Source organism: Haliotis cracherodii, unplaced genomic scaffold (genome assembly GCF_022045235.1).
Source record: "Haliotis cracherodii isolate W230 unplaced genomic scaffold, xgHalCrac1.p SCAF_20, whole genome shotgun sequence".
Taxonomy (NCBI): domain Eukaryota; kingdom Metazoa; phylum Mollusca; class Gastropoda; order Lepetellida; family Haliotidae; genus Haliotis; species Haliotis cracherodii.
The window spans coordinates 758,008-785,265 of NW_027266276.1; the positions used below are offsets into that span (position 1 = coordinate 758,008).

General features: G+C 41.6%; 1 protein-coding gene across 1 annotated transcript; it reads left to right on the plus strand.

Moving 5' to 3' along the window:
* Nucleotides 1-7,934: 7,934 nt before the first annotated feature.
* On the plus strand, nucleotides 7,935-26,853 carry LOC139470304 (uncharacterized). The gene is made up of 3 exons (XM_071252665.1): nucleotides 7,935-7,969; nucleotides 19,689-19,765; nucleotides 25,683-26,853. Exon 3 carries the CDS (start codon nucleotides 25,696-25,698, stop codon nucleotides 26,824-26,826), a length of 1,131 nt encoding a protein of 376 aa, XP_071108766.1. The 5' UTR covers nucleotides 7,935-7,969; nucleotides 19,689-19,765; nucleotides 25,683-25,695; the 3' UTR covers nucleotides 26,827-26,853.
* Nucleotides 26,854-27,258: the final 405 nt, after the last annotated feature.

Genomic DNA, 27,258 nt, shown 5'->3' on the forward strand with positions numbered 1-27,258 from the left:
TACTGTCCGTGTTTGATTGTATACTCTGGTGTGGTATGTTACTGTCTGTGTTTGATTGTATACTCAGGTGTGGTATGTTACTGTCCGTGTTTGATTTTATACTCTGGTGTGGCATGTTACTGTCCGTGTTTGATTGTATACTCTGGTGTGGTATGTTACTGTCTGTGTTTGATTGTATACTCTGGTGTGGTATGTTACTGTCTGTGTTTGATTGTATACTCTGGTGTGGTATGTTACTGTCTGTGTTTGATTGTATACTCTGGTGTGGTATGCTACTGTCTGTGTTTGATTGTATACTCTGGTGTGGTATGTTACTGTCTGTGTTTGATTGTATACTCTGGAGTGGCATGTTACTGTCTGTGTTTGATTGTATACTCTGGTGTGGTATGTTACTGTCCGTGTTTGATTGTATACTCTGGTGTGGTATGCTACTGTCCGTGTTTGATTGCTTACTCTGGTGTGCTTTTGTATATATGTATAACTTTATTAGAGGCGTATGTGGTTGGTGATGTAGGATATGTATATTGAATACAAATTGTTGTTAAAGCGGCGTGAAATAATACGCATACACATTTTTTCTTAAACAAACCAACTTATTGGCTTATCACAAGATAATATCAAATGCTTACTATAGTCCATTCCTTAGCTTTGTTTTATTATTTATTGGGCGTTTATACTGAATTCTATCGGTTTAAGGGTGATTTCGGGGATCTGTATCAATACGTGTTAATCTTACTCTGGAGTGATTTCAGCCTCCGACACCGGCGTAGGAGGCCCAATGTAATTTTTATGTCAGTCAATTTCTTTTTTTCAAAGGTCTGAATCATAACAACCGCAGCAGCAGAGCCATTAGTGATGTTATTTAATTGTGACGACATGTGACAATGAAGTCACAGTGGTCTGCAAAGCATTGTGCGGCAATGTCATTGCAGCGATATCTACAATATCTACGTGGGAGCCAGTTTTGGATGAGCCAGTTTTGTATGATCTACACTTTTACTCGTAAATATGTAGTGATGGGGAAGCTTTGTGGTTAAAGTGTCAACAGGCTTGTAGTTTATGGATGTCACGTTATTCATATGTTCGTTACAGTTACAGAACTATCAAACAGAATAATTCATATAAATACAAAGGACACATCCCTTTTCATATTCATAAGAAATTTCAGCTAAAAGCAGAGACCTTTGTACGATTGCAACTATGTCTCCAGCATGTGTTTATGAATCACTATCAAATAGCAATGATTCCAGGTGTTAAGGGTAGCCTAGTGGTTAAAGCTTTCGCTCGTCACGCCGAAGACCCGGGTTCGATTCCCGACATGGGTACAATGTGTGAAGCCCATTTCTCGATGTGGAGTGGGATGCGGGAGCGTGGATGGGTGTAATGTTGCTATTAACACATTCTTATTTATTATATGTCATCAACATAATATACAACTGGTCGAGTTTACGTTCAGAATAATCGATGGCAACTCTCTGTACACGTTCAGCAATGGCTCATGGCTGCTCGAGTGTCGACATGCTTGGTTCAGCAGAATGTGTGCGTACACAGCTGAAAAGCTTGGCCACATAGTTAAATGTACATTTTATCACTCGTTCGCGTCCTAAATGCAAGCCTGAAACGTTTCAACATTGAAGCTTCGCGTGTGATTATGCAAACAAGGCCTACTTTCTTTGTGGAAGCCATGTAATGGTATGTCCACCTTATGCTGACACTTTGATCTAAATTATCCACCTGGTAAGACAGAAACCTCTGGAATGCGACAAGGATACGATCTCAAACAAGGAAATATATTCACGCTTGGAGAAATAGAGACGGGGTATTCCTGCACGTGCCCTGATTTCAGTCGAAGCCGTTTGAAAAAAATCTAAAATGCAGAATTCTTGTTTATCTGACAACACTTGACTAGGTGTATACATGTCTAAGTGTATGCATGTCTAGTTGTATAAATGTCTAGGTGTATGCATGTCCAGGGGTATACATGTCTAGGTGTATGTATGTCTGGGTGTATACATGTCCAGGTGTATGCATGTCTGGGTGTATACATTTCCAGGTGTATGCATGTCTAGGTGTATACATGTCTAGGTGTATGTATGTCTAGGTGTATACATGTCTATGTATATGCATGTCCAGGGGTATACATGTCTAGGTGTATGTATGTCTGGGTGTATACATGTCTAGGTGTATATATGTCTGGGTGTTTACATGTCTAGGTGTATGCGTGTCTGGGTGTATGCATGTCTAGGTGTAAGTATGTCTAGGTGTATGCATGTCTAGGTGTATGCATGTCTAGGTGTATGCATGTCTAGGTGTATACATGTCTGGGTGTATGCATGTCCGTGTGTTTGCATGTCTAGGTGTATGCATGTCTAGGTGTATGCATATCTTGGTGTATGCATGTCTTGGTGTACGCAGGTCTGGGTGTATGTATGTCTTGGTGTATGCATGTCTAGGTGTATGCACGTCTAGGTGAATGCATGTCTAGGTGTATGTATGTCTAGGTGTATACATGTCTATGTGTATGCATGTCCAGGGGTATACATGTCTAGGTGTATGTATGTCTGGGTGTATACATGTCTAGGTGTATATATGTCTGGGTGTTTACATGTCTAGGTGTATGCGTGTCTGGGTGTATGCATGTCTAGGTGTAAGTATGTCTAGGTGTATGCATGTCTAGGTGTATGCATGTCTAGGTGTATGCATGTCTAGATGTATACATGTCTGTGTGTATGCATGTCCGTGTGTTTGCATGTCTAGGTGTATGCATGTCTAGGTGTAGGCATGTCTTGGTGTATGCATGTCTTGGTGTACACAGGTCTGGGTGTATGTATGTCTTGGTGTATGCATGACTAGGTGTATGCACGTCTAGGTGTATGTATGTCTAGGTGTATGCATGTCCCGGTGTATTCATGTCTAGGTGTATGCGTGTCTAGGTGTATGCATGTCCCGGTGTATTCATGTCTAGGTGTATGCATGTCTGGGTGTATGTATGTCTAGGTGTATGCATCTCTAGATGTATGCATGTCTAGGTGTATGCATGCACAGGTGTATGCATGTCTAGGTGTATGCATGTCTTGGTGTATGCATGTCTCGGTGTATGCATGTATGTGTGTATGCATGTCTAGGTGTATGCCTGTCTTGGTACATGCATGTCTAGGTGTATGCATGTCTGGGTGTATTTATGTCTAGGTGTTTGCATAACTAGGTTTATGTATGTCTAGGTGTATGCATGTCTGGGTGTATGCGGGTCTAGGTGTATGCATGTCTGGGTGTATGCAAGTCTAGGTGTATGCATGTCTTGGTGTATGCATGTCTTGGTGTACGCAGGTCTGGGTGTATGTATGTCTTGGTGTATGCATGTCTAGGTGTATGCACGTCTAGGTGTATGCATGCACAGGTGCATGTATGTCTAGGTGTATGCATGTCCCGGTGTATTCATGTCTAGGTGTATGCGTGTCTGGCTGTATGCATGTCCAGGTGTATGCATGTCTAGGTGTATGCATGTCTGGGTGTATGTATGTCTAGGTGTATGCATGTCTAGATGTATGCATGTCTAGGTGTATCCATGCACAGGCGTATGCATGTCTAGGTGAATGCATGTCTGGGTGTATGCATGTCTAGGTGTACAAATGTCTAGGTGTATGTATGTCTAGGTGTATGCATGTCTAGGTGTATGCATGTCCATGTGTATGCATGTCTAGTTGTATACATGTCTAAGTGTATGCATTTCTAGGTGTATGCATGTCTAGTTGTATACATGTCTAAGTGTATGCATTTCTAGGTGTATGTATGTCTAGGTGTATGCACGTCTAGGTGTATGCATGCACAGGTGCATGTATGTCTAGGTGTATGCATGTCCCGGTGTATTCATGTCTAGGTGTATGCATGTCTAGGTGTATACATGTCTAAGTGTATGCATTTCTAGGTGTATGTATGTCTAGGTGTATGCATGTCTAGGTGTATGCATGTCTGGGTGTATGCAGGTCTAGGTGTATGCATGTCTGGGTGTATGCAAGTCTAGGTGTATGCATGTCTTGGTGTATGCATGTCTTGGTGTACGCATGTCTGGGTGTATGCATGTCTTGGTGTATGCATGTCTAGGTGTATGCAAGTCTAGGTGTATGCATGTCTAGGTGTATGCATGTCTAGGTGTATGCATGCACAGGTGCATGTATGTCTAGGTGTATGCATGTCCCGGTGTATTCATGTCTAGGTGTATGCGTGTCTGGCTGTATGCATGTCCAGGTGTATGCGTGTCTAGGTGAATGCATGTCTGGGTGTATGCATGTCTAGGTGTACAAATGTCTAGGTGTATGCATGTCTAGGTGTATGCATGTCCATGTGTATGCATGTCTAGTTGTATGTATGTCTAGGTGTATGCATGTCTAGGTGTATACATGTCTAAGTGTATGCATTTCTAGGTGTATGTATGTCTAGGTGTATGCATGTCTAGGTGTATGCATGTCCAGGGGTATACATGTCTAGGTGTATGTATGTTTTGGTGTATACATGTCTAGGTGTATATATGTCTGGGTGTTTACATGTCTAGGTGTATGCGTGTCTGGGTGTATGCATGTCTAGGTGTAAGTATGTCTAGGTGTATGCATGTCTAGGTGTATGCATGTCTAGGTGTATGCATGTCTAGATGTATACATGTCTGTGTGTATGCATGTCCGTGTGTTTGCATGTCTAGGTGTATGCATGTCTAGGTGTATGCATGTCTAGGTGTATGCATGTCTAGGTGTATGCATGTCTTGGTGTATGCATGTCTTGGTGTACGCAGGTCTGGGTGTATGTATGTCTGGGTGTATTTATGTTTAGGTGTTTGCATAACTAGGTTTATGTATGTCTAGGTGTATGCATGTCTGGGTGTATGAAGGTCTAGGTGTATGCATGTCTGAGTGTATGCAAGTCTAGGTGTATGCATGTCTTGGTGTTTGCATGTCTGAGTGTATGCATGTCTAGGTGTATGCACGTCTAGGTGTATGCATGTCTAGGTGTATGCATGTCTAGGTGTATGCATGCACAGGTGCATGTATGTCTAGGTGTATGCATGTCCCGGTGTATTCATGTCTAGGTGTATGCGTGTCTGGCTGTATGCATGTCCAGGTGTATGCATGTCTGGGTGTATGTATGTCTAGGTGTATGCATGTCTAGATGTATGCATGTCTAGGTGTATGCATGCACAGGCGTATGCATGTCTAGGTGAATGCATGTCTGGGTGTATGCATGTCTTGGTGTATGCATGTGTAGGTGTATGCATGTCTGCGTGTATACATGTCTGGGTGTATGCATGTCTGCGTGTATGTATGTCTGCGTGTATGCATGTGTAGGTGTATGCCCGTCTGGGTGTATGCATGTTTAGGTGTATGCATATCTAGGTGTATGCATGTCTTGGTGTATGCATGTCTTGGTGTATGCGTGTCTGGGTGTATGCATGTCTAAGTGTATGCATGTCTAGGTGTATGCATGTCCAGGTGTATGCGTGTCTGGGTGTATGCATGTCTGGGTGTATGCATGTCTGGGTGTATGCATGTCTGGGTGTATGCATGTCTAGGTGTATGCATGTCATGATGTATGCATGTCTTTGTGTATGCATGTCTAGGTGTATGCATGTCTGGGTACATGTATGTCTAGGTGTCTGTATTTCTAGGTGTATGCATGTCTGGGTTTATGTATGTCTAGGTGTATGCATGTCTGGGTGTGTTCGTGTTTGTATGTCTGGGTATATACGTGTATACCTTTCTGGGTGTATGGTCCAACATTTTATCATTGTGGGTGTACCCAAGGCATAGGTACCTACCCGGATATATGGCCTACAGCAATTGCCCCATTATATATTGTATTGATGATCCACTAACTACAACGGCATTTCACTACTCGGTAGTTTTGGAAAGACTGTTCATCTCTTGTTTGCAGCAGACTCCGTTGCTGTGTGGTATCCCGACAATGGTTGTTCAACAACAGAAACTTAATTTCCAATCATTGAGAAATACATGTATATACATGATAGAAAGTGAAAGCTTTATATGGTGTTTATAGGCTTGTGATAACACGCTTTTGTCCCGTGTTTGGGAACTTGATTCTACCTTAATAGTGAGTGAGTGAGTTGGGTTTAACGCCGCTTTTAACAGTATTCCAGTTATATCGCGGCGTGTCAGCTTAATGTGGGAGGAAAGCCAGAAGTGATGCAGGTCTCAGACGTTTACCACTTCGGTGAAACCCACGAGTACGGGTATGGTGCTGACAAACCTAGAAACACAATTGGGGTGAACCGGGATTCGAACCCACAATCATAGGTTTCTGGCGTGCCCAAGGGACGCAACTCTGCACAGCGAATCGCGTCGCCTTAGACGACTGGGCCACCCGTGCCCCCTTCTACCTTAAGAAGAAGAAGAGGAACGATTACAGTCAAGCAGTTTAAGCAGAGATGCTTGACTTTTATTGTAATCGCCTCGTACATTTTGACTTTGAATGATCTGGTCAGTGAATTATGCATTGTCTTCATCTAAATCTTGACCGACGATACGTCACGAGGTAATGATGCTGTATTATTACATAATAATAGCTCTACGCCGATGCGACTGCGGCCTATGGATAATAGAATTCACTGAGCGCGATGGGTTTAATTTGATGGATACGTCCATCTAACTTCACTGTAGCCTGCCATGTAGCTGTCAGTGTTCAGTCTGACACGTGAACGTCTACAAGATTTAATTGCTTGTAGATATGCTGTAGGTAATGAAACTTTTCTAAATATTTTAATTCCATTTATATTTAGTTAGTAATTATATCACAATACGCTAATATTTACTGAAAATATTGGAACAATATTGAATGTATTTTAGACTGGTATAACAGTATGTTTATCTCCTAATTAATTGAATTTCAATTGTTGGGGGGGGATGTGCAGACATGAGATAACGAAAAATGGTTTTATATAAGCGAGCAAATATGAGTAGTACATAACTGTAATTAACATGATGTCATGGTTCATAGCATCCCAACTCTTGGGAGATCAGAACTCATCTTTTTTTCCGGTACGACATCGTTCGAGATCTAACGTCACGTTGCCACAGGATAATGCCCACACTTGCCTGGGACAAGGGAGTTAACTGACTGTAAATGTCCAGTTTCTACCCTTGCCGAACTAGGCAGTGGCTATTAGGAGTAATCTTCCTGCTGTGTCTCCCTTCTTGACCAATCAGGTTCCACCCCTCCTATCAATTGCATTTGATTCAAACAAAATGGTGGCGCCCAGTCAAGACGATCTGATCGATAATCAAGATTTTAATTGATATAAAACGAGATTTGGAAAATAATCGTCAACGCCCAGTTGACACACATGCTCTTCAAATTCCGCAGTCGGGCCGAAATCTGCACGGCAGTCGTCATGTTATTTATGAACCGAATGTCGATTTCGATACACGATTTTGATTGGACTATGCATAGACTCGTTAGTCCAGCCAAGGTATAACTCCATAATTCCAGTCTAGTTCGGCAAGGTTGGAAATTGGACTTTTAGAGTCAGTTAACGCCCTTGCCTAGGGAAGATGGCCCGCATGCTGCATGTGCTATAACAGATTCTTTTAGGCACCATTTCATTGCTGTACTGCCATGGCCAGCTGTTGTACCCAGACCTCTCCCACATAGAACATGGCTGGGATATAGGACGTTTACAGCAAGACCACAAACAAGCCAGGCTGTGCATTTTGATTGCTTCAATATAAACTTCATAATCAGAGGTCGTCCATCTCAACTTGTGGGTGTGTCGCTTTTTCAAGCGTTCACTGATGCGTGGCACGTACTAACCCGAAGCTACAGGAACGCTGTCTCGAAGCGAGCTGCACATTTATCACAGAAACACAAGGGCAGATAACACAACCCTGCAGTAGACCTCGCTCCGCTGGGAGTACATATATACTGCTGAGGATGTACTGAGTGGTCTTTCCGGACCAGGACTTATTCTGTGAGTATAATAACTGCTACCTTTTCTGCAGTTTCATTGCATGTGATTCCACACAGAAGGCTTGAAGATCTGTTGTGTTAGTTTGTGGAAGACCGTTGTATTTTATCATCCATACTGGGTTTGTGACAGTTACATTAAATCCTGATATGACACAACTATTGTGCATGAGCAGTCATTTTCTGTCTCGCTGCGAAAATATGGCTCCTGGATGTATAAATGCTCCATGGGTGTTACACACTGACACCGCGTGTCTGTCTAGGCTAGTCTCTCTTCATCTTAGTGGAGATACAGGTCACCTAGGGACCTGACCTGGAGGGAACAGAGGAGGGGCGACCCAGAGTGTACAACAGGGCGGGTGGAGGTGAAAGTCACATGTCACCTGACATGCATTTGTAACCACACCCTTACTGCACACCCTTCACAAACAGATGAGGTGACACGGGCTCTAGCGTCGTGTTTCAGATTAGCTCACCTTTTTGCGACTCTCGTGCTCGGCTTTTTAAGTCCGGCCGGTTTTATAGTGAGATAAGATAAGAATATAGTTTATTATTGTGTCACAGACCATACCGTAATCATTTATATAAATACAGTAACATATACATGTTGTCTGGGAGTTGTCTGGCCGAAATGGCCTAAAAGACACAAAAAAGCAAGTAATTGGATAAATAAAAATAATAAATATAAAAATACATTAAATAGACTGAAAGCATTGGATGTGCTTTAAAAGGATACAAATGCAAATATGTGTTGCTCCGCGAAGCAATAGTTGCACATATTAATAATTGATGTAAGAGTGGGTACTGATTAGTTGCATAATGCCAATATCACGATAATGGGATCAAAAACCCAAAATCGGGCATGGGTAAGTATTCAGGAGAAAGTATTCCAACGTTTATACCTGGAGGATGCAGTTGCGACAACTGATGTAACTGACACACGACACTACGTTATAAAGACAGTTTAGTCAACGTGAGACCTATTCCTACAAGGGTCGGGTCATTCAGTAAAATAGCTTTGTTGCCTTATTTGAATCTAAGATCTGAATATTGATCACAATTGATCAAAACTTGAGTTTCATCCTAAACTTTGTGATAGTCACGACATTAACATAGAAGTTAATGAAGAGGTGTAATGGGGTACGTGTGGAAATCGACCAACTTTCATTTCTAAAGGAAGTCTAACACAGAGCAACATAAGCCCACTGATATACCATGCAGTAGTTTATCTTGGACACCCACGCATTATATTCAGATACTGACATACCATGCTGTAGTTTATCTTGGAGACCCACGCATTATATTCAGATACTGACATACCATGCTGTAGTTTATCTTGGACACCCACGCATTATATTCAGATACTGACATGCCATGCTGTAGTTTATCTTGGAGACCCACGCATTATATTCAGATACTGTCATACCATGCTGTAGTTTATCTTGGACACCCACGCATTATATTCAGATACTGACATACCATGCAGTAGTTTATCTTGGAGACCCACGCATTATATTCAGATACTGACATACCATGCTGTAGTTTATCTTGGACACCCACGCATTATATTCAGATACTGACATACCATGCTGTAGTTTATCTTGGACACCCACGCATTATATTCAGATACTGACATACCATGCAGTAGTTTATCTTGGACACCCACGCATTATATTCAGATACTGACATACCATGCAGTAGTTTATCTTAGAGACCCACGCATTATATTCAGATACTGACATACCATGCTGTAGTTTATCTTGGACACCCACGCATTATATTCAGATACTGACATACCATGCTGTAGTTTATCTTGGACACCCACGCATTATATTCAGATACTGACATACCATGCTGTAGTTTATCTTGGACACCCACGCATTATATTCAGATACTGACATACCATGCTGTAGTTTATCTTGGACACCCACGCATTATATTCAGGTACTGACATACCATGCAGTAGTTTATCTTGGACACCCACGCATTATATTCAGATACTGACATACCATGCTGTAGTTTATCTTGGAGACCCACGCATTATATTCAGACCCTGACATACCATGCTGTAGTTTATCTTGGACACCCACGCATTATATTCAGATACTGACTCCGAACCGGCCTGTCGTTTATTTTTTTTTTAAACCGAGCGCAAATATACCCGTTCATGATCGGAATGACTGATCGTTTGATCGTCATCCCGCCGTAGCAGAAGACTACATTCGTTAGCCTTCGGTACTTCGCGGGTTCGAATCCTGCTGGCCACAGACGGGTGTTTTGTGAAATTGTTCTATCATCAAGGTAAATTAAAAGGGTGAAAATAAAGTTCAGTCATTGCCAAGTGGTGTTCAACTAACAATTCAGGTAGTTAATGCACGACCCAAGACAAAGTAGCAATGGCTTAGAAATGGTCGTCTCAGCTGAAAGCTGGGGACACGTTTGGCGCAGTCGTCCCTTGGGCACGCCAGAAACCTATGATTGTGGGTTCGAATCCCGGTTCGCCCCGATTATGTTTCTAGGTTTGTCAGCACCATACCCGTACTCGTGGGTTTCACCGAAGTGGTAAACGTCTGAGACCTGCATCACTTCTGGCTTTCCTCCCACATTAAGCTGACACGCCGTGATAATACTGTAATACTGTTAAAAACGGCGTTAAATGCAACTAACACACTGTGATGAAAATAGTCCCCGGGGTTAATACCTTCCGCGTGTTCCCGTGAAAAAGATATTTGCATAATATATAACCCATTTTATGACCGCCTATATCCCCGAGTGGTCTCACTATCATAAACTAATGAAATTGCGAGTGAATGGCCCGGAGTTATAGTTGCATTGGTGTTGATCGAGGGGAATAGCCCCAGGTGCGAAATCGGTTCCATTTGAAGAGCTCGTACAATCTCAAACATCCTTATCTTTAAAGATGTGATAAGACTCGCGCCCCGCGGAGGTGGACGTTCTGCTATGAAAACAGAATAGGCCGAGTCAATCGACATATGAAACTGACGTTGTTTCTGACAGGCAAGTGTTTGTGACATTGTAGCAGACCATGTTTGACAGTGAAACAGACAATGTGTGACAGTGAAACAGACTACACGTGACAGTGAAACAGACAATGTGTGACAGTGAAACAGACAATATGTGACAGTGAAACAGGCAATGTGTGACAGTGAAACAGACAATGCGTGACAGTGAAACAGACAATGTGTGACTGTGAAACAGACAATGTGTGACAGTGAAACAGACAATGTGTGACTGACAGTGTCTATATGTGACAGTGAAACAGATCTAGTTACAGTGAAACAGATCTAGTGACAGTGAAACAGACAATGTGTGACTGTTAAACAGACAATGTGTGACTGTGAACCAGACAATGTGTGACAGTGAAACAGACAATGTGTGACTGTGAAACAGATCTAGTGACAGTGAAACAGACAATATGTGACAGTGAAACAGACAATGTGTGACAGTGAAACAGACAATATGTGACAATGAAACAGACAATATGTGACAGTGATAGAGACAATGTGTGACAGTGAAACAGACAATATGTGACAGTGAAACAGACAATATGTGACTGTGAACAGATCTAGTGACAGTGAAACAGACAACATGTGACAGTGAAACAGACAATGTGTGACAGTGAAACAGACAATATGTGACAATGAAACAGACAATATGTGACAGTGATAGAGACAATGTGTGACAGTGAAACAGACAATATGTGACAATGAAACAGACAATATGTGACAGTGATAGAGACAATGTGTGACAGTGAAACAGACAATTTGTGACAATGAAACAGACAATATGTGACTGTGAAACAGATCTAGTGACAGTGAAACAGACAATATGTGACAGTGAAACAGACAATGTGTGACAGTGAAACAGACAATATGTGACAATGAAACAGACAATATGTGACAGTGATAGAGACAATGTGTGACAGTGAAACAGACAATATGTGACAGTGAAACAGACAATGTGTGACAGTGAAACAGACAATATGTGACAATGAAACAGACAATATCTGACAGTGATACAGACAATATGTGACCGTGGAACAGACAATATGTGACTGTGAAACAGATCTAGTGACAGTGAAACAGACAATGTGTGACAGTGAAACAGACAATATGTGACAGTGAAACAGACAATATGTGACAGTGAAACAGACTATATGTGACAATGAAACAGATCTAGTGACAGTGAAACAGACAATATGTGACAATGAAACAGACAATATGTGACAGTGATAGAGACAATGTGTGACAGTGAAACAGACAATTTGTGACAATGAAACAGACAATATGTGACTGTGAAACAGATCTAGTGACAGTGAAACAGACAATATGTGACAGTGAAACAGACAATGTGTGACAGTGAAACAGACAATATGTGACAATGAAACAGACAATATGTGACAGTGATAGAGACAATGTGTGACAGTGAAACAGACAATATGTGACAGTGAAACAGACAATGTGTGACAGTGAAACAGACAATATGTGACAATGAAACAGACAATATCTGACAGTGATACAGACAATATGTGACCGTGGAACAGACAATATGTGACTGTGAAACAGATCTAGTGACAGTGAAACAGACAATGTGTGACAGTGAAACAGACAATATGTGACAGTGAAACAGACAATATGTGACAGTGAAACAGACTATATGTGACAATGAAACAGATCTAGTGACAGTGAAACAGACAATGTGTGACAGTGAAACAGACAATATATGACAGTGACACAGAACGTGTGACAGTGAAACAGGCAATGTATGACAGTGAAACAGATCTAGTGACAGTGAAACAGACAATGCGTGACAGTGAAACAGACAATGTGTGACAGTGAAACGGACATTACGTGACAGTGAAACAGTACGCGTGACCGTGAAACAGACAATGTGTGACTGTGCATTATTCAGTGAATAACATCGAGTTCCTCTTTGCGACAACTATGTAGTAAGTACGTGACGGTTATCCAAACCAGGTATCGCTTACCATGAGTCACTTGACACTTAACAGCCAGGCCCCCGAGTCGGCTGTGTGCACCTTGACCTACAAAGTCGTGTCGTGTGTGATAAACAATCTTCTTTAAATATATAACTTGCACCCTTACATGGCGGTGTCAATTACAAACACTAGTCTACACGTCTACACGCCTACACGCCTACACGCCTACACGCCTACACGCCTACACGCCTACGAGATGAAACGGAAATGTCCCACACTGGATTTAACATGTCAATTCATTATATCTTAATTCATTTCATTTCAAGATATCTAAGAAGAACCTGAGCCAATATTTTTTCTTTGACGTACGCTTGGGACATGATATTTGAACAGGGACTTTCGTACAAATAATTCAGCTGAGTAGGTCTCGAGGATATTCCGGAAGCGAGGTGTGTTGGCGGAGTTTGGGGTTAAACAAATATTGGTAACTCGATTTTGCCCTTGTTTCTTACTGGGCAAATAAATTGCAGTCGGTAAGCACAAAAACAGATGATTGTCGACAGACAGTCAAAATGGATATGTGCATTTAGCATACCTCCATGTCGGGATGATGGTTCTGATTGGTTCACGTGATCTTGATAGAAACCTCATGTACCCCGAGTGATCCTGCTACAACTTATTAACATCCATCCTACCACCATCCCACGTGCACGCTCCTACACATCAATAAACGTCCACATACGTCCGTCATACAACGAACAAACAAACAATACAGGAGACACTTAATGGTCATGACGTTTTAAATATTATAACCACATCAAGTCCTTTAATATCAAATTAAAATATCATGCAACAAATAACAATAGAAGCCAGCAGTTATTTATGTTTACTTATATTGCATGAGCTACCATTAAGGCGTTATATTAGAAGTAGAGAAACTAAAATTGTAAATCAAATTTGTAAGATTTGTAACTGTAATAATATTGAATATGAATTTTCTGTTTCAAAGTCCAGCATGTGCAATGTTAAGAAATATGTATATTCCAAGTTATACAAATATGTCACAAAGAATACGTTATAACAAATCATTAAACTGTAAGGCTAAAAATACCTTTGTAAATTGTGCCAGATATGCAGTAGTTTATCTTAGAGACCCACGCATTATATTCAGATACTGACATACCATGCTGTAGTTTATCTTGGACACCCACGCATTATATTCAGATACTGACATACCATGCTGTAGTTTATCTTGGACACCCACGCATTATATTCAGATACTGACATACCATGCTGTAGTTTATCTTGGACACCCACGCATTATATTCAGATACTGACATACCATGCTGTAGTTTATATTGGACACCCACGCATTATATTCAGGTACTGACATACCATGCAGTAGTTTATCTTGGACACCCACGCATTATATTCAGATACTGACATACCATGCAGTAGTTTATCTTGGACACCCACACATTATATTCAGATACTGACATACCATGCAGTAGTTTATCTTAGAGACCCACGCATTATATTCAGATACTGACATACCATGCTGTAGTTTATCTTGGACACCCACGCATTATATTCAGATACTGACATACCATGCTGTAGTTTATCTTGGACACCCACGCATTATATTCAGATACTGACATACCATTCTGTAGTTTATCTTGGACACCCACGCATTATATTCAGATACTGACATACCATGCTGTAGTTTATATTGGACACCCACGCATTATATTCAGGTACTGACATACCATGCAGTAGTTTATCTTGGACACCCACGCATTATATTCAGATACTGACATACCATGCTGTAGTTTATCTTGGAGACCCACGCATTATATTCAGACCCTGACATACCATGCTGTAGTTTATCTTGGACACCCACGCATTATATTCAGATACTGACTCCGAACCGACCTGTCGTTTATTTTTTTTTTAAACCGAGCGCAAATATACCCGTTCATGATCGGAATGACTGATCGTTTGATCGTCATCCCGCCGTAGCAGAAGACTACATTCGTTAGCCTTCGGTACTTCGCGGGTTCGAATCCTGCTGGCCACAGACGGGTGTTTTGTGAAATTGTTCTATCATCAAGGTAAATTAAAAGGGTGAAAATAAAGTTCAGTCATTGCCAAGTGGTGTTCAACTAACAATTCAGGTAGTTAATGCACGACCCAAGACAAAGTAGCAATGGCTTAGAAATGGTCGTCTCAGCTGAAAGCTGGGGACACGTTTGGCGCAGTCGTCCCTTGGGCACGCCAGAAACCTATGATTGTGGGTTCGAATCCCGGTTCGCCCCGATTATGTTTCTAGGTTTGTCAGCACCATACCCGTACTCGTGGGTTTCACCGAAGTGGTAAACGTCTGAGACCTGCATCACTTCTGGCTTTCCTCCCACATTAAGCTGACACGCCGTGATAATACTGTAATACTGTTAAAAACGGCGTTAAATGCAACTAACACACTGTGATGAAAATAGTCCCCGGGGTTAATACCTTCCGCGTGTTCCCGTGAAAAAGATATTTGCATAATATATAACCCATTTTATGACAGACAATGTGTGACAGACAATGTGTGACAGTGTGTGACAGTGAAACAGACAATATATGACAGTGACACAGAACGTGTGACAGTGAAACAGGCAATGTATGACAGTGAAACAGATCTAGTGACAGTGAAACAGACAATGCGTGACAGTGAAACAGACAATGTGTGACAGTGAAACGGACATTACGTGACAGTGAAACAGTACGCGTGACCGTGAAACAGACAATGTGTGACTGTGCATTATTCAGTGAATAACATCGAGTTCCTCTTTGCGACAACTATGTAGTAAGTACGTGACGGTTATCCAAACCAGGTATCGCTTACCATGAGTCACTTGACACTTAACAGCCAGGCCCCCGAGTCGGCTGTGTGCACCTTGACCTACAAAGTCGTGTCGTGTGTGATAAACAATCTTCTTTAAATATATAACTTGCACCCTTACATGGCGGTGTCAATTACAAACACTAGTCTACACGTCTACACGCCTACACGCCTACACGCCTACACGCCTACACGCCTACACGCCTACACGCCTACGAGATGAAACGGAAATGTCCCACACTGGATTTAACATGTCAATTCATTATATCTTAATTCATTTCATTTCAAGATATCTAAGAAGAACCTGAGCCAATATTTTTTCTTTGACGTACGCTTGGGACATGATATTTGAACAGGGACTTTCGTACAAATAATTCAGCTGAGTAGGTCTCGAGGATATTCCGGAAGCGAGGTGTGTTGGCGGAGTTTGGGGTTAAACAAATATTGGTAACTCGATTTTGCCCTTGTTTCTTACTGGGCAAATAAATTGCAGTCGGTAAGCACAAAAACAGATGATTGTCGACAGACAGTCAAAATGGATATGTGCATTTAGCATACCTCCATGTCGGGATGATGGTTCTGATTGGTTCACGTGATCTTGATAGAAACCTCATGTACCCCGAGTGATCCTGCTACAACTTATTAACATCCATCCTACCACCATCCCACGTGCACGCTCCTACACATCAATAAACGTCCACATACGTCCGTCATACAACGAACAAACAAACAATACAGGAGACACTTAATGGTCATGACGTTTTAAATATTATAACCACATCAAGTCCTTTAATATCAAATTAAAATATCATGCAACAAATAACAATAGAAGCCAGCAGTTATTTATGTTTACTTATATTGCATGAGCTACCATTAAGGCGTTATATTAGAAGTAGAGAAACTAAAATTGTAAATCAAATTTGTAAGATTTGTAACTGTAATAATATTGAATATGAATTTTCTGTTTCAAAGTCCAGCATGTGCAATGTTAAGAAATATGTATATTCCAAGTTATACAAATATGTCACAAAGAATACGTTATAACAAATCATTAAACTGTAAGGCTAAAAATACCTTTGTAAATTGTGCCAGATATGTCAAGGAAGGTCATCATTATCGAAATATGTAACTTGCTATAAACACAAGTCTTCATTGTTCATATTATACAATTGTCATATTATATTATGTATATTTGTGCTGATTCGTACATTGAGCTGATGGCCTACAAACACTGAATTAAACCCTATGACATACACGTACACCCAGGCCCAGGCATGCTCAGATCTCCATGCTTGTCCAGCGCCAATGAGACCTGTGAACACCGTGTTAGAATAGGTCTTCAGCAATCCATGCTTGCCGTTAGTTTCGAGTAACGGGATCGGGTGGTCGAGCTCGCTGACTTGGTTGATGCATGTCATTGATCCCAATTGCGTGGATCAATGTTCTTCATGTCAATCACTGGATCGTGTGGTCCAGATTCGATTATTACAGCCCACCATCATACAACTGGAATATTGCTGAGTTCGGCGTTAAACAACAAACAAACAAACCAGAGCCAGTGAGGGTTGTGTGGCAACAATGACTCAATAACCCACCGTATCGACCACAGGCTAGCCCCTTCAAGTCACGATTTTGTACAGCTTACATAATGCTGACTGCGTCGTAAAACAACACGCACTCACTCCATTGTTCATAGAGCACGATCAGCTCCGAAATCGACATTATATCGGACGTTGTGCAGCAGCTGCATAAAAAATCTAAAACGAACCTAATCAGTTTCCGTGCCACATCAGACTTCCATCACTGATTCATCCGCAGCAACATCACACCGTCGATGTATGCGTAACCAGCCGTCTGATTGTGCCACCTGGAATGTTTCATTTCGTGAGTGAGTTTCATACTTAATTGGACTGATAAATATGTTTGCTTCCTTCCTTTATTATAATTAATATAGATGTTTTATTAATATTATTGGCCCACGGAAGCTCTAACGGCTGTTAATGCTTTATCGGACACAATGGACCTTCGTTGTAGTGATGGCACCATAGGGAACGTGTCAAAAGTTCCAAATGCATTAAAGGAGTTTATCTATACAATCTCTCTCCTTCTTCATCCTTGGTCATGATGTCGAAATTCTTTTTACTGATCTGGATTTTGTTAAAAACCTCTTGGGAAAATGTAGCGATACCTTCAAAAAAAGGTTATATGATACCTCCTGTCATATCACCCACGGGGGCACGGGTGGCCCAGTCGTCTAAGGCGCCGCCATTCGCTGTGCAGAGTTTGCGTCCTTTGGGCATGCCAGAAACCTATGATTGTGGGTTCGAATCCCGGTTCGCCCCGATTATGTTTCTAGGTTTGTCAGCACCATACCCGTACTCGTGGGTTTCACCGAAGTGGTAAACGTCTGAGACCTGCATCTGTGTGACAGATATGATATGCATATATGTGACAGTCTTTAAAAAATAAATAACAGCCAATGAAATCCTCACTTTTATAAAACAATTCAAAACAAACAAAAGTCATAACATATGGAAGAAACTTTTTAAATCAATATATTGTACATTGATCGACCAGTTGGTTAAACTGTTTAATGTCTTCACTTCCCACAAGTTTAGTCATGCACCATGACTGGGGAATACACATATTTTATGGGGGGGGGGGGGGGGGGGGGGGGGGGGAATAAATAGAAAGATAGAGCTGATTTACAGTCATCTTTGGAGACTGAGCTTCGATGTTCTTTTATTCGGGTTTTGAGGGGCCTTGATGTTTCTCCTATGTAAGCTTGTCCACAGTTGCACGGGATGTGGTCCACCTTCCTGATGGTTCTGGCTTGTGGCTGGATGGTGGTTTCCCTGTGGCTTTAATTGTGTTCTGAATGGTATGGCTTCTCTTGAAACATACAGTGGCGTTCATTTAGACCCTTTAATCTTGAACTCAGCGTTTCAGTATACATTGAGAAACGTCAGAAAGTTTGACTGCATAAGTGTCCACGAATATCCTCGCTACGCCCTATCCTAATGAATAAAAGGAAGAATTGCACTTCCAAACTATCGTAGTATCGTTTATTATTTGAGTACATTCGTTTACAGAAACTACAAAAAAGCTGTCCTTGTTGAGCATGTTGAGCGTACATAAGCTCATGTCACCTCTCGTTTTGAGGAACTATTTTATTCCGCGACACAGCTGGTTGTTGTATGGCTGTCAGTGAAACCAAGAAGTTAGAAGTACTAAATATTGTGTATACGGTCTACGTCCTTTAAGGTAAAAATAGTGATTATTATTCATTTATTTATTCAAGTACAGTAAACTACGTTTATAACGAACAGGCTTATAACAAACTGACCGATATAACGAACGTTTTTTTTTAGTCCCGACCATTTGTTGTATATATGCTGTGTTTGCTTATACCGAACTACGGTTATTGCGAACTAAAATTAGTGGTCCCCTCGAGTTCGTTATAACCGTAGTTAACTGTAATTCAAGTCTAAGGAGGATGGTTTAGTGTAAGTGTTATGATGTCCATCCAGGATGTTGGCTAAATGTTTCGATATGCCTTGAACGTAGAGGGAGTCGGCTAAACAACATGCTCAATAACGCTAGACGTTACTGAGCCTTATAACAGAGACACGACTGAGCCTTATAACCAAATGTAAGGTGAAGTATTACGTTGTTATACACGCTAACATGGTATGGGGTTTTTCATTCTATCTTGACTTCTTATGGGTGCATGGATGCACACATCATACATGACATTGACCGTGGCAAGTGCCTTCAATGTATAAACATAAGCGTCGATAGGGTAACGGGGTCGTTTGTGTATGTTAGTTGTTAAATTTTTGAGACGGTCCCTGATAGCTACGCTCCGTTGTCTTGCAGTGTGCAGAACGAATCGCTCGCCTGACGCAGGTGTCGCCAGACAGGAAGGTGAAGCTGATATAAGATGAGCGTATGGGGTAAGCACTCATTTGTTATAATGTTACTCATGTATCTGTTGACGTACAATAATGAGATTCGCCCTACAAACCTCTTTAAATTGGCCCTCCCAAACAGACGAACCTCTGTTACTTGCACCAACTAAACTGTCAAACCTCACTCATTTGCCTTACCCCAAGTTGAGCCTCTGTCGCTTGCCCCACAGACGAACCTCTGCCACTTGCCCCACTCAAACACACGAACCTCTGTTACTTGCCCCACCCAGACAGACGAACCTCTGTTACTTTCCCCACCCAAACAGACGAACCTCTGTTACTTGCCCGACCCAAACAGACCAACCTCTGTTACTTGCCCCACCCAAACAGACGAACCTCTGTTACTTTCCCCACCCAAACACACGAACCTCTGTTACTTGCCCCACCCAAACAGACGAACCTCTGCCACTTGCCCCACCCAAACAGACCAACCTCTGTTACTTGCCCCACCCAAACAGACCAACCTCTGCCACTTGCCCCGCCCAGACAGACGTACCTCTGCCACTTGCCCCACTCAAACAGACGAACCTCTGTTACTTGCCCCACCCAAACAGACCAACCTCTGTTACTTGCCCGTACCCCTTTACACTTCCCCCCCCCCCCCCCCCCCTCCCCCTACTATCTCATGATCATTATTACTATTACCATTAAAGATATTATTTTGTCAACGTCATTTACCAAATAATTATAACCGTGGTCATTAAGCGTTTACTTATAATGTACATTGCTACTGACATTATCAACAGTGTTTGAAGCTGAGTCGATGCAAAGGAATCGTGGTTTACACCCATGTCGAGTCGTTGATGTAGGGCATGTGCAGGACATATGTGCATATGGATAGCATGTGTCTGTCGCTATTGTCCTACTCACGGGGCGTAACCTCGTGTGGTTACTCCGAAACAGTAGCATCGCTAGCCGTGGTCAGGAGTAAATATTCGGCTTCCGAACATGAGTTTTAAGATATTGTTCATTTCCCTTCACTGAAAACATAAACAAACAGCTCACATTGATCATATGCACTTCAATTTTAAAGTAAGACATTGAGCGATAACCAAAGACTGGATGCCCTGATGTAACATGTGACCAAAATACGTCACAATGGAATTAATTCCCTTTATGCACAATACACCGTTATATGAGTACAAGTTGGGAGTATGTGTATGTAGGAAATAACAGTGACGCTAAAAGGAGCGCGATCCTTTGGCCAGTGAATGTTTGTAGGTACCAAAAACCATTTGGCAACCAGTGAATAAATCAATTCCTTTTATGGCCAAACATATTTGTACATTATTTCCAAGATATATTCAATTTATTTTTAATATCCCAGCGCTCGATGAGGGCCAGATAGTATTGATGGGGGTGGTTAATTGAGGATATTCATAAGTACACCATAAGCACTGTTATGTACGGTGATTCATTCAATCGAGGCAGATTGATTTTTCCAAGTCAAATATCACATGGCATCCTCGTCTTATATCACGGCCAGCCGAATCGTCTGAGGCGCCGCCATTCGCTGTGCAGAGTTGCGTCTCTTGGGCACGCCAGACACCGATGATTGTGGGTTCGAATCCCGGTTCGCCCCAATTATTTTTCTAGGTTTGTCAGCACCATACCCATGCTTGCGGGTTTCACCCGTGTGGTAAACGTCTGAGACCTGCATTACTTCGGGCTTTCCTCCCACATTAAGCTGACACGCCGCGATGTAACTGGAATACTGTTAAAACCCAACTCACTCACTCACCCTAAACCATCCACTTTTTGCATATTCGCTTCCGTAGTTTATTAAAATGACTGTGCCATATGTTCGTGATTGGCCTGCGGATTAGCTCAATACTTAATTCACTGAAACCGCTCTGTGTTTAGTCACATTGTAATGTGTGGAATACCAAAGTGCAATGTATGGAGTACTGTAAGATACATTATCACAACTTCGCGATTCCATTCTGGCAATAAATGTACAATTTTCTGAAAATGTGAGAGGACAGTTTCGCGATACTGCAGCTTTGTGTTCCAATATCCGAATTTCGAATGTCCCTCACATTATTCCTCAATGAACTCATGCTCTATTCTCGCGATGTTTTACCATGCTAAAGTTTCCAACCTATGACGTAGAGACCCCTTCCCCAGGATACAGCCAGCTTCCTGTCATACTCCCCTATCTGAGCATCCACTGTGTCTACGATAGTTTCGCTAACTCTGTAGCTGGGGGGCGGTGGGTAGCCTTGCTCCAAGGCTGTACTGAAAGATAAGTCCATGAATGAGTAGTTATTCTCTCCTCCGAATAGGCAAGTCTAGATAAGTATGTGGACAATACTCCAGGACAACTTAGTCTCATTATTTACATAATCTGGAAAATATGATTTTAACTAATGATTATTGCTCTCGAGACTTGTAAAAGTCTAGGCGGTGGGATAATCTGGGGATAAAAGCGGTTGCTAGTCACGCCATATTTCCGATGTACCCTGTGGTGATATACTCACTCACCGCAGCTGACATCACATTATAGAACGGACAGGGTTTGAACAAGATTCATTAGTTCGAAAGGTTCGCTTTATACAGTATCTAAGTTATCTCGGCGTGTCAGCTTGATGTCGGAGTGAGTGAGTTTGGTCTGACGCCGATTTGTACAGTATGTGAGTTATCGTGGCGTGTCAGCTTGATGTAGGAGTGAGTGAGTTTGATCTGACGCCGATTTGTACAGTATGTGAGTTATCGTGGCGTGTCAGCTTGATGTAGGAGTGAGTAAGTTTGTCTGACGCCGCATTGAAAAGTATCTAAGATATCTCGGCGTGTCAGCTTGATGGCGGAATGAGTGAGTTTGGTCTGACGCCACTTTGAACAGTATCTAAGTTATCTCGGCGTGTCAGCTTTATGTAGGAGTGAGTGAGTTTGGTCTGACGCCGCTTTATACAGTATCTAAGTTATCGTGGCGTGTCAGCTTTATGTAGGAGTGAGTGAGTTTGGTCTGACGCCGCTTTTTACAGTATCTAAGTTATCTCGGCGTGTCAGCTTGATGTCGGAGTGAGTGAGTTTGGTCTGAAGCCGATTTGTACAGTATGTGAGTTATCGTGGCGTGTCAGCTTGATGTAGGAGTGAGTGAGTTTGGTCTGACGCCGCTTTGTACAGTATCTAAGTTATCGTGTCGTGTCAACTTGATGTAGGAGTGAGTGAGTTTGGTCTGAAGCTGCTTTGTACAGTATCTAAGTTATCGTGGCGTGTCAGCTTGATGTAGGAGTGAGTAAGTTTGTCTGACGCCGCATTGAAAAGTATCTAAGATATCTCGGCGTGTCAGCTTGATGGCGGAATGAGTGAGTTTGGTCTGACGCCACTTTGAACAGTATCTAAGTTATCTCGGCGTGTCAGCTTTATGTAGGAGTGAGTGAGTTTGGTCTGACGCCGCTTTATACAGTATCTAAGTTATCGTGGCGTGTCAGCTTTATGTAGGAGTGAGTGAGTTTGGTCTGACGCCGCTTTTTACAGTATCTAAGTTATCTCGGCGTGTCAGCTTGATGTCGGAGTGAGTGAGTTTGGTCTGAAGCCGATTTGTACAGTATGTGAGTTATCGTGGCGTGTCAGCTTGATGTAGGAGTGAGTGAGTTTGGTCTGACGCCGCTTTGTACAGTATCTAAGTTATCGTGTCGTTTCATATTGATCTGAGGGGAGATTGGGAGATGTTCAAGTCTGAGACGCATACCTCTTTGGTGAATCCCATTAGAACGAGACAGGTACAAAGAAACCAAGAATCAGCATGAGAGCGAACCCATAGCCTCTGGATTCTGGAATACCCGAGGAACGCAACCTTGCACGGCAAACTGCGGCGCCTTAGGCAACATGCAGTGTCTAAATGGGATTGGATACATGTGCTTGGAATTGTTCACAAAATACCAATCTACCAATCTCAACAATTTGTTTAGTACCCACAACCTACTGTCATTACTTCTAGCAAGACCAGTGCACGATGCATGTTGTTTTTGTTTGTTTGTTGTTGTTTTGTTTGTGTTGTTTTAAGGGGGGTTGTTGTTTGTTTTTTGGGGGTTTTTTTTTTTTTTTTTGTTGTTGTTGTTGTTGTTGTTGTTGATGATGATGTTGATGTTTGGGTTGGGGTGTAGAACCTCTTTTATCCAGCATTTGCGGCAAAAGTTTTTTTTAAGGACAAAATTCCATCCTTTCTCCTACCTCTCCACCTTCCTGCATACCTGTATACAATTGAGCAGTCGCTTTTTGACTTAAAGTGACTTCGATCATTGCTTTAATTGTTTTTGGCTTGAGAAGCTGTTACAATAAATACTGTGTTGGTCGGGCTTAATGATCAAAGGGAGGCAAACGCTGTCATGGACAGGCGGGAAACGATAACCCCGTTTCCGAGTAACGGGGTATGAGCGCTTCAGTACAATGTGGATAACTGACGTGTCAGTCTCCAGGAGTAAACACACAGCACGCTAAGCTCAAGGGAGGTAACTCTCACTGAGAAGTTTGATTCATGGTTGTATAAAAACTACCTACTGATAACGCTGCAGGTTCAACTTTAACAATATCTGCATGTCTCCACTGATCTAGTTCATCAGAAAATAATATTGCAACAATGTTATTTCTTTCAAAAAAGGATTATGAAAAGAATGTTAATAATATTACCACTGTAGATATTCAAAATGCCATTCCGTCCATCCATTGTGTCACTGCCATAATTGTTCGTTCGATTCTAGAAAAAACACCGACAAAAGAGTATTTTTGCCATTACATTCAGTTAAAATGTTCTACATGTGTCACGTATGCCACTAGGATTGTGTCAACTTAATATCTCTTGTTCCTTGAAAACAATAACCAATCTTCAGGTACTCATTGTTGTGAAAACATATGACTAGTTTTGTTTTCATGATATGTTTCTTTTCTGTTTTCATATAACAGTAAACTACGGTATTAAAACACATCTGTGACGTCATTCTATTGTTTGAACGCTCCATTATTTTTCAGGAATGGAGAGTTGCTTGTCACTTGTACATTATCTTGACGCAGCATTTGAATTTTTCAAATATTTTCAACTACAGAATATTTTGTCAAAGTGTAAAAGTAGGAATGATTTTTAAGTAGGGGAATATCCTCGTAACTCTCCATTCCTTGAAAATAATTGGCCTCGGCCCCTGCGGGGCCTCTGTTCCATTATTTTTAAGGAATGGAGAGTTACTCGGACATTCCCCTCTACATAACAAACGCAAAGGAACCAGTAATTGTAGTTCGTAATAACCATAGTTCGTTATGAGCATATATACTGCATAAACACAGCAAATTGATTTGGCCCAAAACAGTTTGAAACATCCGTCAGTTCCTTATTAACGTAGTTTACTGTACAAATGTGGCCAAGTCAAGTTTTAGGTATTTGTACATATAAGTTGGATATTTTAGGTGTTTCATTTTAGTTTTAGACTTCACATACAGCACACTAGAAAAACGACAAACACGACACACATTTCGAGTTATACAAGCCCTCAATACAATCAGCCTAGTCCTGCACCATGCAACGAACATAGCAAACCTACTTGGTCAGGCCACGTTCTCACCCATGCATTTGCACTCTGCATAACATTCTTTTGTATGTCTGCTTTAGTTTCTCTGGTCAGCTTACTATCTATTGTGTATGTAGTTTTAAAGGTTTCTGTCCAGGATATCCTGTAGGCTTGTGTTTTAAACTCGAATGTGTCATGTTCTCATTCCTGATTCTGAAGGTACCACATACAAATTACAATATCTCTCACCTTCTGGGTTAAATGTGTGAGCCTTATGGCAGTGAGGATACCTGCTTTAATAGGTACTTATACAACAAAATGTCTTCGCGCCGTGTTGATCGTTTGGATGAAAGTTATCGTGTGTATTATTGTGGTAACCCTCGTTATGATTGTCATTGCAGATTCTAGAATGAAATGCGTCGTTTCTACATCCGAGCGTTTCTCGTTGTGGCTGGCACCATCGTCAGTGTATTTGTCTACCTGCAAGTCAAGGTTCTCACCCAGCATGGACATTCTAGAGCACATGGGAGTCTCATCCACCAGGTTCCATCAAACATAAACCGAAAAACAGAGTCTGAAATCGTTCCCTCTGATTCGAATCTGAAAGAAAACGTCATGAACGACACACAACGGGATGGGAACGACGCAAGGAATGGAGGGCAGAATACGTTTGTGTTGAACTTCGAAAAAACATTAGACTCTGGTCGCATTCCTCCTTTGTGGCAAAGAGAATTATACACAAGTATCCTTACAGATCGACCAAGGACAAAATTTTATCTCAGCCATGTATTGATGGTTCGTCTGTATCATGCCGACAAGGCTAAATGGACAATACGGGAGTTGAAGCAGTGGTTGCATTATATGCTTCTAGCGGGTGTAGAACACTTTTACATATGTGATCACTGGCACGTCGGGGATAATGACATGGGGAGACAACTCCATCGATATATAACTCTCGGTCTTGTGTCCTACAGTAGAATCTACACACATGATGCGATGCAAGCTCAGGTTCAATGCTACAAGAAGTGGGTGGAAGCAGAAGGATCTAAATCTACTTGGATGACATCAGTTGATATGGATGAATATCCCTACCATCTCCAGGATAAGCGGGAGAAGTTCCTTCAGCTATACCTCCAGGACGTCCAACACAAATACCCAGAAGTTGCTGAAATATCTATGCCTAATTTCCTCATGCTTGGACAAGGGGATAAAACAAGAAATGTAACTGTTGATAGAATCAGACGGTCGACGCCTGGTCCAGCAAATAAATTAGTGAAGCCGATTTTTCAGCCTTGTTGTGTGCGGCCTGATATCCATCGTGGGACGGTCTTACGTCAGATGCGTGTTATGTCGGCGGATCCAGAAGAGCTACGGATGCTGCATTACTGGGGTAGCAGGCTACAGAACTGGGGTCCTGATACAGATCAGATGGTGAATATAACCATTCCCTATAGTGACATGGCCGACAGTTGGGTTGGGCGGATGAGAAACAGCTTGTTAGCGTTCGGTGAAGAGGACGCTTTTTCACGGAACTCAGGACCATGATATATCAAAATGCTGTTGTTCAAATTGGATGCGCTTCAAGCATGATATAAAGAAAAGTATTATTTTTCGTTTACGATATGTGAATCATCATTGTTTGACTTGTTGAATGTTTATCGTCAGACACTGTTGTCGCCTTAGACGACTGGGAACATTGCCTCTTCTTACTAATATATTATATTGAATATCTTTTTGATTTATTTCTCAAAAAAAGAATCACCCACGGTGGTATAGGAGAACAGGTTTCTTAACATAATTAATATTTAACAAGATGTCGGTTATACTTTACAAATATTTGGCGATAAACATTTCGCGTGAAAATTTGTACGAACATTTAAACAGAAACACTTGCATAAAAAACACACACACATACACAGTTACACTTAAAGGTATTTTTTTATTATACATATGAATTTTGCAAGGTTCTTGATTTCT